The 12687-nt window shown below is 26.0% G+C and overlaps 1 protein-coding gene across 8 annotated transcripts; it reads left to right on the top strand.

Annotated features, from left to right (window-relative positions):
- Positions 1-1195: 1195 nt before the first annotated feature.
- Positions 1196-11287, top strand: LOC122720757 (myoblast determination protein 1 homolog). Of its 8 annotated transcripts, none has more exons than XM_043947698.1 (6): positions 1196-1448; positions 1652-2302; positions 2774-3104; positions 3220-3393; positions 8075-8153; positions 10977-11287. In XM_043947698.1, exons 2-6 carry the CDS (start codon positions 1752-1754, stop codon positions 11111-11113), a joined length of 1272 nt encoding a protein of 423 aa, XP_043803633.1. In that variant the 5' UTR covers positions 1196-1448; positions 1652-1751; the 3' UTR covers positions 11114-11287. The 8 variants fall into 8 exon arrangements, with proteins under 8 accessions (XP_043803633.1, XP_043803637.1, XP_043803635.1 ...); XM_043947702.1 differs by having other exon boundaries at positions 1222-1344; XM_043947700.1 differs by having other exon boundaries at positions 1414-1554; positions 1644-2302.
- Positions 11288-12687: the final 1400 nt, after the last annotated feature.

The raw sequence follows: 12687 nt of genomic DNA, 5'->3' as shown, positions 1-12687 counted from the left end.
TTCTTAGATGCATACTTATACATTTATATACTATTTACATATTTATATTTTATTTGTGATTCGGATACATATTTGTATACACTAATTTACTTAGTCTAATTTATTTAAGATACATTCATGGATATATGTATGTTATTTATATTGATAACACATTACACGATGAAAAATGAAAAATGAAAAATTTTACAGTGTAATGAAAATTTCTCAACTGGATGATTTGTTCATTTATCTATCGATAAAACCGTTAATTTTCTTCGAACACTCTTTCTAATTTCCTCGGTGTTTTGCGATTATATTCTGCAAAATGCCTTTTGTCCTTCTTTACAATCTCTTTCTACGATATTTTCCTATGTAGGTAAATAGGTCACCGGTTCAAGGCCAATCTTCGCCGTTTGCCGTAGGGCAATTCGTGTTCTCTGCATCGCTCTCCTTTAATTTTAATCTCTTCTCTTATATCATCGAATGGCCTTTGTTGGCTTACCCATTGGTCTTTGATATTACATAGAAAATTCCTCATTTGTTTCATCATTTGTTTGTTTCTTTGAATCAAAAGCTTTTATTTGTTCGATATGTTCAATCCAATCCGAGAGTAAAAGTAAGTCGATCGCATCTAGTATAAAAGACAGGAAGCGAATATAATACGCTTATATACATATACTTATATATATATATATATCTTTCGCCATGATGACGCATTAAGTTGCATTGAATAAGAAATGATATTTATATTCTTTTAATTATATTTCCATTTTTGATATCAAGATATTGTAATTTTAGTTTGATCAATTGAGAAATTAATATTTAAATATATGAGAAAAAATAAGAAAGTTTGAAAATTCTCGAATACATCTCATTCAAATTTGTCAATGATTGTGAGGAGAATGAATCATTATGAAAAAAGAGAAGGAAAAATATCATGACTTTATATCAACTCGATGTGTAACTTATAGATCAGATAGAAGATGAAAAAATTTTAAACAGTATCGAGATTGAAACCACACCCCAATGTGACGACATTTGACCAACCATTAGATTCGAGTAGAGAAAGAAAAGAGGCGGGACGATAGTGAACGTCGGAGAATTTTCACGGACTCCAATTGGTTGGTTTCTCGTCGAAAATAATCCATCTGGGTGTACCCAGATGCTAAACGTAGCTCGTAAAGTATCCGAACTGTTCGCTAGGAGTGGGTTTCGACGGTCGAAGAACGTGGTTCAAAGTGTGAGCGCGAGTGCGAGCATAAGTGTGATCGGGTACGGAACTCGACGAACGTGAACGAGAGCTTGCGGTCCGCATTCGTACACGTTTCAGGGCCACGAGCCGGTTCCCGGAAACTGCGTTGCGACGTGCGACACATTGCAACTTTTTAATCTTAGAGTTTTCGCTTTGATTTTTGCGATTTTTGAAAATTTTCAATCATCGATTATTGATCTCTCATCATTTATATTGTGTACATTTTCTATTTATACGTTTCTTCTATACGTTTTATTCCATTCACGTGCCTTCTTATTTTTAAATTCGTATAAAAATTGGATAATTCCAACGATTGTCTACAGGTATAATTGATTGATCGATCGGTCGGTCGATCGATCGGTCGGTCTATCGGTCGATCGATCGATCGATCGATCGATTAATAAATTATCAGATAGATAGGTAGATAGATGGATAGGTCCCGAGGAAAAACAAAAATGGAAATCGGATCGCGGATATTGCTTGCGATGTTAGGAATCGCTTAACGGGACATGAATTCGGCATGAAAATCGATCGAATCAATCACGAATTTCCTTTGCAAAAATATATTGATAATCAAAATATTGATACGCGAGTCGAGAAACGCCGTTTTATTCGATTCCAAACGAAAAAAGGACGGAAAGAAAAAAAAAGAGAAGGAGGAAGAAGAGAACGGGAAGAAAGTGGAAGAAAGTGGAGAAAGATTGCACGAAAAAAAACTTTTTATCGGAGTGTCTTACGAGAAACGATGACTCTTGTGACAAATACTATATCTTATGCATGTCAATCGATTGGTAGAGAATCCTACGACGTTTATCGGCATCATCACTTACAACTTCGGCATCATAATCACCATCTTCATCGTTATTATTACCATCGGCATCATCATCAGTATTATCATCATTATCATTATCGTCGGCGACAAAGTGTATATACCTCTATTGATAATCCTTCAATTGAATATCTACAAAGACATTTGACTGAAGAAAATGTGGATGAAGAAACGAAAAATCGTGTAATCGAGACAGCTGAAAATGACTTTGCATTAGGATCAACGAACTCTCAACGCTATCAGTACGATAAAGAAAAAAATTATTCAATTTCATTTTTTTTCTCTTATTGTTCTTTTTTTTCTTTTTTTTTGGATTTAAGCGAAATTCAAATCGTATCATATATCGTATAATATCATTATTTCAAAGAAGAACGCAATGCGTTCTCATACACGATGACACGGCAATTTTGTCGCGTGTCAAATCATTTTCACCATTTCATATTTCATTTAATTATGCTTACTATCTTGAATTCATCGTCATACCGACAATGTTAGGAATCTTACATTGCCAATAATTTGGAATTATTTCTATCAGAAAAAACATTTTCCATGAAACGGGGCCTAATCTGGTTTATTTACCGACATATAAACCAATTTTTAATTATTTTTAATTTATTTTTTTTCTTTTTTTTTATTTTTCTGATTTGTTTCTTTGATTTCAAACAATACAAGAAATAAGAAAAGAGGTATAACAAAAATTTATTCATCGATAGATCGCAATCATTACGATACGCGGTGGACTCAGACGACGCGTCGTCTATTGTATCGGTGGATGCTTCAGCTGATCTTGAATCCGGTTCCGTCGAAGCCGAGGAGAGCAATGAGGGTAACGAATTGAATGAATCAAACGAAAGGAATCACGAATTGAACGAAACCGAACTACATGAACATGTGCCTCATCCTGACGTGGCTCTGGATGCCGCTACTTCAATACATGGACCTCGCCGATGTTTACTTTGGGCCTGCAAAGCTTGCAAGAAGAAAACTGTCACTGTCGATCGAAGAAAAGCTGCTACTTTACGAGAAAGGAGACGTTTGAGAAAAGTGAGTTTCAAATATATATGAATAATTGAGTTCATGATAGAATTCTTTTTTTTTATATTAGTATTTCGATTCGTATCATAACACATAATAATCCGAAAAATTATTTGTATTTCAGGTAAATGAGGCATTTGAAATTTTAAAAAGAAGAACAAGTAATAATCCCAATCAACGTTTACCAAAAGTTGAGATTTTAAGGAACGCAATTGAGTATATTGAAAGTCTCGAAGCATTGTTGCAGAACAACAGATCTTCCTTAGCTGAAGATCATGGCTCGGTAGAAAACACGACAGTAAGTTTATATAGATATATGTTTCTTATAATATTCTGTATTTCTTCGTATCGAAGAATCGAACATGCATGTAACCTTCTTCCAATTTTTTCAATATTTCTCTAATAAATGAAAACAAATATCTTTTTCATTCTTTATTCAATTTATTTATTTTAAATCAGTAGAAATTATTATTATAAAATTATTATTAATTATATTTATTATTATTAAATTAGTATTGAACATTTAGTTAATATAATATTAAAAAATATAATTTTAATAATAAACAAAGTTAAAAATATTAATATATAATTTATTAAATATACAGGATGCACTTGCTTCGGAATATCCGGAATACTTCTTTGTGTTGTATATATTATAATCATTTTATATATATATATATATATATATATATATCATATTTGTTTACAAATTCATAAATTTTGTGATAAAGAAAAAAAAATCAAACTGATAAAAAATTGCGACTAGAAAAATTTAACCATCGTTGTATGGTCTTTAAAATAGAGTTAACGAGCCAGCTACTTTGGGATTCTTCTCGAGGGGATTATACAATGAAATATATTTCCCTGGTATTTCGTATCGCGCAAAGCAGTCGACTTGTATCCTCGCTAAATATAAGTTTGATGCTACACATCGATTCATAGCATGTTAACGAACACTTTTCTTTCTTTGAAATGAAATTTTAATTTTGATATATTTACCTTTGAAACATTCTAATGATTAAAAAATTTTTAACATTCTATTTATTTGCATTTATTATATTCAGATATAGAAGAAATTTAAAAATAATATAAGACAGAGTTACAAAATGAGATGACAATTATATAGATAGTTATTAGAGAGTATATATTATATTATAGAAGAAAGGGACAAATATTTAATATAATATATTTATATATAATATATTTATTATATAATAAAAATATTTGTACTTGTGAAAATTACAATTTTTGAGCAATTAGCAATCAATGATTCTCGATGTTTTTGAATATTATTCCGTGTAACAATTTGATAAACTCTGCTATATTATATACTTGAAAGATTCAAAATACATACATTCATGTATACTTTGAAAGAAGACTACCTACTCTTGTATCGACCTCCGACATGGAGAACGCAAAGCTATCTCCCAGAACAAACATCGTGCTTATTTAAAGCAGTCGTTTGAGTCATGAGCACGAAGCGGTTAACGTATCCTACTTTACGATAAAAGCTCGTCGGTTTCACTTCACATGCCATCCCATTGCGTGTTGTTTGTCTCTAGTTTCATCGTGTTCATCTTCCAAAAATATTTGTTTCGATTAAAAATTGAATATATATATCTTTTTTCTTTATAACTTTTTTATAATCAATTAAAAAACAATGTAAAAAATGATATAAAAAAATTTTTTCCAACAATTTTTGAAGAAAAACGTATATATTTACAAAGAATAGATAAGTGTTCAATGTGATAATTTCTTGCAACAAGTTTCAAATGCGCAAGAATGAACGTACGATATGAGGACAGTGTAGCGAGGAATTGCTTTTACTCCAAGAATAGTTGGTCGCCACGACGTATATGTATAGAAACAAATAAAGAAATCTGAAGTAGATAAAATGTATACACCATGTTTAGTATATCTATTTGATGAACAATGAACAAGAAAAAGAAAATTATTAATAATATTTATAAATTTTTTGACGAAATTAATTCTTTTCTCTATACGATGATATCTGAGATCTTATCGAGATTATGTCAATAATTTTCAATATATTTCAAATATTATTTTACATTTTTAAATGCTATTATAATTTTTCTTTGTTTTTCTCCAACTAAGTAAGTAATGTAAATATATAATATTTATAATAAATAATAAAATAATAAAACGGCGTATAGTGGTCTCTCTTGATCGATTTAGCTGATCAAAAATCAATTTAAAAAACTTTAAGTTAATAAATTTTTATCCAAAATAATTAAATATGTTTTGTCAAATATTAAAATAATACTAAATAATATTAAGATTAACTGTTAATATATACTAAATTTTTAAAATTCTTTGAAATAATTTTTATGCTTTATAAGTATTTTTTTTTATGGACATTTTTCTAATAAATATATTTTATATTTATGTTCTAAGATTTTTGCTTTTATATTATATAGTTTTTGTAGTTTTTTGTGATTATTGATTTAAATGTGATTAATATATAATATATATTAATAATATTTTTTATTGACATAGATTATAAAATTTCATGAATGATTTTATTATATATATTATTTATTTCAAGTATCAATATGTTTTTAAGCATTATTTCATTTTATAAAAGAACTATTTTTTATATTAAAAAGAATTAATTAGTAATCAAATTAATACCGATATTGATAATGTTCAAACGATTTGAAAATACTCAATAGAAGATATACGTATCAAAAGATACGTATTCTATATATGTATCAAAATTTTAAGTATTTGATATTATTTCTTGATATTGATGCCTCTTAAAGCAATCATCAAATGATATTAAATCAATCAATATTATATCGAATCAAAAATTATATGTTAAAAAGATTTTTATTTGATATTTCATATTCATTATTAATCATAATCATAAACATATTATGTCTATTTTGATTCTAATTGTCTTTGATTCCAATCTATATCTATTATTCTATTTTCTTTTATTATTATTATATTTTATTTTTTTTCTTAATCAAATCTGGTTTTAATTATAATATTTAGAAATAAAAGTTAAAGTTATTGAATAAGTATCGGAATCTTTATAAGTATCGAATAATTTTTGATTCGATATAATATTGATTTGATATCGTTTTAAAAGTTGTCGATGTTGAAAAAAATGATTTAATAATGATCTAAACATTTTAATACATATTTTAATACATACTGATGCTGGATAGAAATTTGTATCGGTAAGACTGATATTGATCTTAATATTAGTTAACTATTAGCATTCTACAAACGCTCTTTCATTCAAACGCAATTTTTTTATTATGATAGTTACATTGTTATATTTATAATCGGTTTTAATGATCAAATAACAATAAGGCAAAAAGGAATTTAATAAATGTAAAGAATCATTTTAGAAATATCATTTACAAACCAAACGAGAAATAGATTATAGAAATAGATAAAGTAATGCCGAAAATTATCGAGTTTTTTGTATAAACCTATGTAAAATTTAATAATAATAATTTAATAATAATAATTTAAAAATATACTTTTTTATTTTGTATAATTCTAATGCTATCATGTTTTACTTTTACAAAATTTGTTAATATCGTATATTTTTCTTTGAATTATATTACAAAATAGTTATTAATTCAAAATGGGTTTTTGAATTAATATTAATTAAATAATAAATAATAATAAATTAAATAATATTTTATAATTATAAAATATATTATAAAATATTAATAATAATAATTATTAAATAATATTTGAATTAAATTTTTATCTTATTTCCGGGACAATATGCCAAATATATGTGTTATAAAAGATTCAATTTGAATTATATAATAATAATAATTAAAAAAATGATATAATAAATATAATAAAAATAATTAATAAATTATATAATAAAAATCTTCTTTCAACAAAAATAAAAACACTATTTTTAAACAACAACAACAAACAAAATATAGAATAATGAACAAATTTTCATCTACTATTTTATAATTAAATATCTTCAACCTAATTGTTATTGTCACTATCATTTTTATATACTTTTCTTTTTCAAATATTATATTCTCTATTTTACATAATTTCATTTTATAATTTCTAATAAATAATTTCTAATAAGGAATTTTTACTTAATGTATTTATACAATTTCGTCAATATAGAGATTAAAAAATATTATTATTTATTATCATATTAAAATAAATATGCACATTATTAAAAGAATATATAATCTTAACGTACTTATTTGTTCTGTTAAATTGTTCGTTATTTGTAAAGTTTACTTTGAATAACGTAAAAAGAAAAGATATATTTTTTTTACTTCTTAATGCAAATAATTATAAAATTGTTCTATAATTTATACAAATATGCAAAAATCAATGATTTTATTCGCTCTTTTTTATTTTTGCTCTTCATTTTCCTACGCCAAATTGATAGTATGATAATATTTAATTAATTAATTAATTTTATAAATGAATATTTTAAATTCTGTTGAATTTAACTCTATCCTATTTTATTTTTTTGAAAATTAGTATCTTTTCATACAATATACGCAAATAGATTGAATTCGGGAATAATCGTGTGTTCCTTTATTCTCAAATTAATTATTATTGTGTATAATAATAATAAATTAATAAATTATTTAGATACATATTACATAATATAATTTATTATATAAATATAAAATTTTTATATACACATAAATGATATCATATTTTCATATCGAAAAAATCAATATGGAGGTATTTTTAATTTTGGTCAGCTAAATCGGCCAATTGTGGACTACTGTGCGGTGCGTTATCTCCTACCTGTACTACTTTCGATACATGGTCACGGTAAGTTACGCGATGCAACGATCTAAGATATGACAAGATAAGATTTGTAACATATGTAAGTATGTACATATGTATGTATATTGCGAATAATAAAAATCAAGCAATCAATGCTATCAGATATTAGCAATGTTGCTTCCAAATACTAATCTAATCTTATTTTTCATTTTTAGGATACAACTTCTCCGCGATACATGACGGAAAAGCTGAGACAATTTTCAGATCCTTTGGCAAGATTTCAACCTATCAATGGTAAGTGATATTCTATCCATAAAACAGTAATTTTCTTTGAGAAACTTTGCCGAGATAGGAATTGAAGACAGGAAGCGACTATTAAGGAGTGCGATGCGATCGGTTTCTCTTGTTTGTTTAATGCTTCCAAAATGGTATCAGCCGTATGATACTGATATTTTTAAATAGATTAATGCTTGACACGAGATGGAGCATTAAGCAGATCGGTATTAATGAGTTTTGTCACCCTTGAATGACACTCCGTTTCTATTTGGTTACACGCGCTGCTATAGATAGCCCACCCGTAAGTTTCTAACGATGTAACGTCATTCGGATATAGTCGCTTCGCGTCTTGTTCGTGGGTCGCATTACTCGCAATGATCTATAAGCCACGTGCCATGCGTTATGGTTCATAGTCTATCATGTATCATGAGTTGTGCATCGTTCGTCATTAATCGAACCGACTAGAAAACACACATTTTGCAATTAACATTCTATATTCAACTTCAATTTCTATTTTCGCTTCCAAAATTTCCTTGTTTTTCCGATTTGTGATTGTATTATCGAATTAATTGATTCATATTCTGAAATTAGATGACTGATCCTATCTTCGTTTTTATGAAAATTAATAAATCATGTGTGAATTTATGTACGACTAAATTGATTAACAAATATTGTAAATGATAGAGAAAAAAAACCGATAGTACATATGTGTACATGTAACTATGCATTTCTCATATCATGGTAATATCAATTTTGGCACCGATGACGGCTGAGCGAATTGCTTCATGAGCCAAAAAGAGCAGATATGTTCGCGCAATCTAATTTCGATCGTTAAAATAACTTAGGATTAATTAGCATTAATGAATACCTGACTATTGGCAACCGTGAAACGTAATTCAAATCGATAAAAAAAAGAAAATATTAATGAAGAGAATGTAATTTTGCATATGCATAAGACTTAATTACATATTCAACATTGAATCGTTCATAATTATTTCACGCAGTTATCACGAAAATAATAACTTTGGATGCTTTGTATAGCAGAACTCAAGGAAGAAAAAATAACAAAGAATTAAGAGAGTAAGAGAAACTGCGCCAGAAATTCGTGGCACGAGTTTCTCGTTAAATGCAACAATCTATAATTCACACGCGACACATCTGCCAAGTCCGAATGGTCCATGAGCCGAGGAAAAAGAACGCTTATAATTGCAACGACGAGAAACAAATTCCTCTTGGTAAACGAATAGCTTACAAGATGAAGATGCCAACGAATTTATCAAACCGTAACCCATTAGCGTAGATCTTGATCATTTCGATCAATGTTTCGAGATTTTATTATACAATTATATTAAATTTATCTTATTTCACAATTTTGTAATCGAATAATATTGTTTAATATTTTAAATATTTTTCAAAAAAAATTTTTTTAAAAAAATTTATTATTCTATTATTTTCTATCATTACATATTCATAAGTTAATATAATCAAATATTAAACAATAATAAATAAGATATTATTACGAAGCGTAAATCATCAAAACGCATATTTATCAGTATATTTTACATTATATTTATCGGATCTGTATATATGTACATTTTTTTCATAAGAACTTACATTTAAAATTCAAAATTCGGTGAAATGATGAGAAAATCCAAGTAGAAGTGCTATATATTGCTATGGTACATTACTATGACGCATCGTTGCTGGACTATCCTTTTGCCAACAGGCCGCTCATTTAAATACGACGGAAGTAACGTCTAAAATACATACTTTGCCACATTCAGAATTCTCTCATATCTTTTGAAAATTTTCTCTTACTTTTCGCTTATTTCCTTTATGAATTAGCGAATTAGTCTTTCTTTTTCTCTTATTCGTTATATTTTTTAACTTTTTTTTTTATTCTTTATCTTTCATTTTTATTTTCTCAATCAATTTTCACAGAAATTTTTTTATTTCATTCAATTTGCTGTACATCTATATGTGATGTAATCGGAGATAAAAAGTATTTTTATCAAAGAAAAATCAATGTTTTTTATAAGTTTTTTCATTAATATGAGATTATATTTCGATAATACGAAAAATTTCTTCTACATGTTTTTTTTGTAATAAGAATATTATTGCCGTAGATAAAAATGAATCGATGTTTTTTGAAGATCAACAGTGCAATCAAATTGTTTTGATACATTTCCAACAAATGCAAAATAAAGTTTATTAATACAAAATAATCTTATACAAATTATCTAATCTTTTATATATAAATACGTATGCACAGTGTATATATATATTTTATATGTTTATATATAAATATGTATATATAATATATACGTAAATATTAAACATTGCGAAACACTATTCATTTTTTTTTTTCAATCTCTCATTTAATTTTCCTTTTCGATTCTTTATCAATGATTATATTTCAAAGCTTAAATCATATACATTTGTATTGACATATAAATACAATTGCAAAATAAATAATTCAATTATTTCTTTCGAACATCGCTCAAATAAATATATGTTTATTCTATATTTTGAAATTACAGAAATAATTCAACATGAATTCAATCAAAACCACTTATATATTTATGTATATATATAAGATTCGAAATATAAAATGAAAGAATTCCAAAATGGATTTTATTTCCATTTTTTTTTCTTTCTTTTTTTTTTATCATTCATATATATACGTTGTTCAATGTTTATATATTATTAATAATATACTATTTTAATTAAATCTAAAATTTCAAGTTTTCAGTTTGTTTTATATCTTCATAAATCAAAATATAGTTGAATCAAAATGAATAATTTTTAATAAATTAATAATTCATTATTCATTTTTGCTAGAATTCGAGGAAATGCTGGAATCGCAGTCATCTCAACTCAATGGAAGCAGCTTGGATCGCCTCAATATGATTGTTCAAAGTATCAACGGACCGATTTGTGCAACCACCGATACGCTTCGATATCCTTCGCATCAATGACACTATGTTCGAATATCAATACAAATAGAGATGTTTGAAGCATGAAAGATCGAAGAATTTTTTTTTTTCTCGTTCCTTGTTGATTCATTGTTGAATACATCATCGAATGGAAAAACAACAAAGTTCCTAAAGTGAATTAAATATGAAAATATCTATTATTCTTTTTAATGTTAATACAGCAATTATTTTTTTTAAGTTTAACTAATATCTCGTTATCAATTAATTAAATTAAGTATGTATCTATTTACGCATAATTCGCCAATCATATTTTATTAATCCTATAAAAGAATTTTAAACAAAATAATCTTATACAAATTATCTAATCTTTTGTATATAAATACGTATGCACAGTATATATATATATATATATATATATATATATATATATATTTTATATGATTATATATAAATATATATATATATAATGTATATATAAATATATATATATATATAATGTATACGTATAATGTATTGCGAAAAAATAAATATATACTGGCATGGTACAAAGCAAAAAAAAATATGCTGATACATGTATGTATTTATTTTGCTTACTTCATTATATTCGTTTATCATTATACGATAATATTATTTGAGATATGAGACTTTTGATTAATGCTTATTGCATGCTTATTGTTATTATTATATTAGATTTATTACAAGTAATCAGACTTGCATTCCTTTCAAAGGATTTTTTTTTTGAACAGTACATAATATCTACTTATATACATATATACAAATTTATAAGCGCAAATAATAAAATATATGAGGATACGTTAAACTTCGTATATTTTTTGAATTGTATTTATTAATTTTCCTTTTATTTCGTATATATAATCAATTCAACTTATTGTTAAATTTTTTTATCAATAAATTTCTATCAATGATTATTTTAATTATATTAAAAAATTATAAGTCTCAAACAATGATTATAATTACAAAAATTGAAATTAAATTTTTGAATATTAAATTCTAAAAACATATATAGAAAAAAATAATAAATAAATAGAAAAAATAGATATTATCAATTTAACTCTTCAAATTTATGTTAATTAAAATGTGAATTTTATTACAAGCCTAAATCTTAGATTCTCAATAGACATATTATATATATAATATACATATATATATATATATATATATTCGGGTCATTTTTTCTCATTTCTTTTGATCAATAAAAACTAAAATCTGTAGTTTTCTTATAGAGTTAAAAGTTAAAATGTGATTTATGAACATATTTTTGAAAACTTGCAATCGGCACGACTAAAGAAATTAATTCCGGAAACCAGAGATTACTTTTAAATAGACGAATTGGAAACTTTGTAAAATTTAATTACCAATATACTTGCTTGGATGCGATATCACGTATTCAAAACATCCTGTAAAATGCATCCCTTAAGACACATGTTTCTACACATCTGTTCTCCTTCTTTGGCATTCCCTCTTATTTTCCCACTTAAAAATCAACGTTATATATTATGTCATCCTATGACATTGATTTACATTGACATTCTTATACTTCCGTTGATGATTCTCTTTCAAAAAAAAATCATTACTATATTTTTTTTTCTTTCTTA

The sequence above is a fragment of the Apis laboriosa genome, unplaced genomic scaffold, assembly GCF_014066325.1.
Source record: "Apis laboriosa isolate Shangri-la unplaced genomic scaffold, ASM1406632v1 scaffold1321_cov151, whole genome shotgun sequence".
Lineage (NCBI taxonomy): Eukaryota > Metazoa > Arthropoda > Insecta > Hymenoptera > Apidae > Apis > Apis laboriosa.
This window is presented reverse-complemented; position numbering and strand designations above follow the sequence as displayed.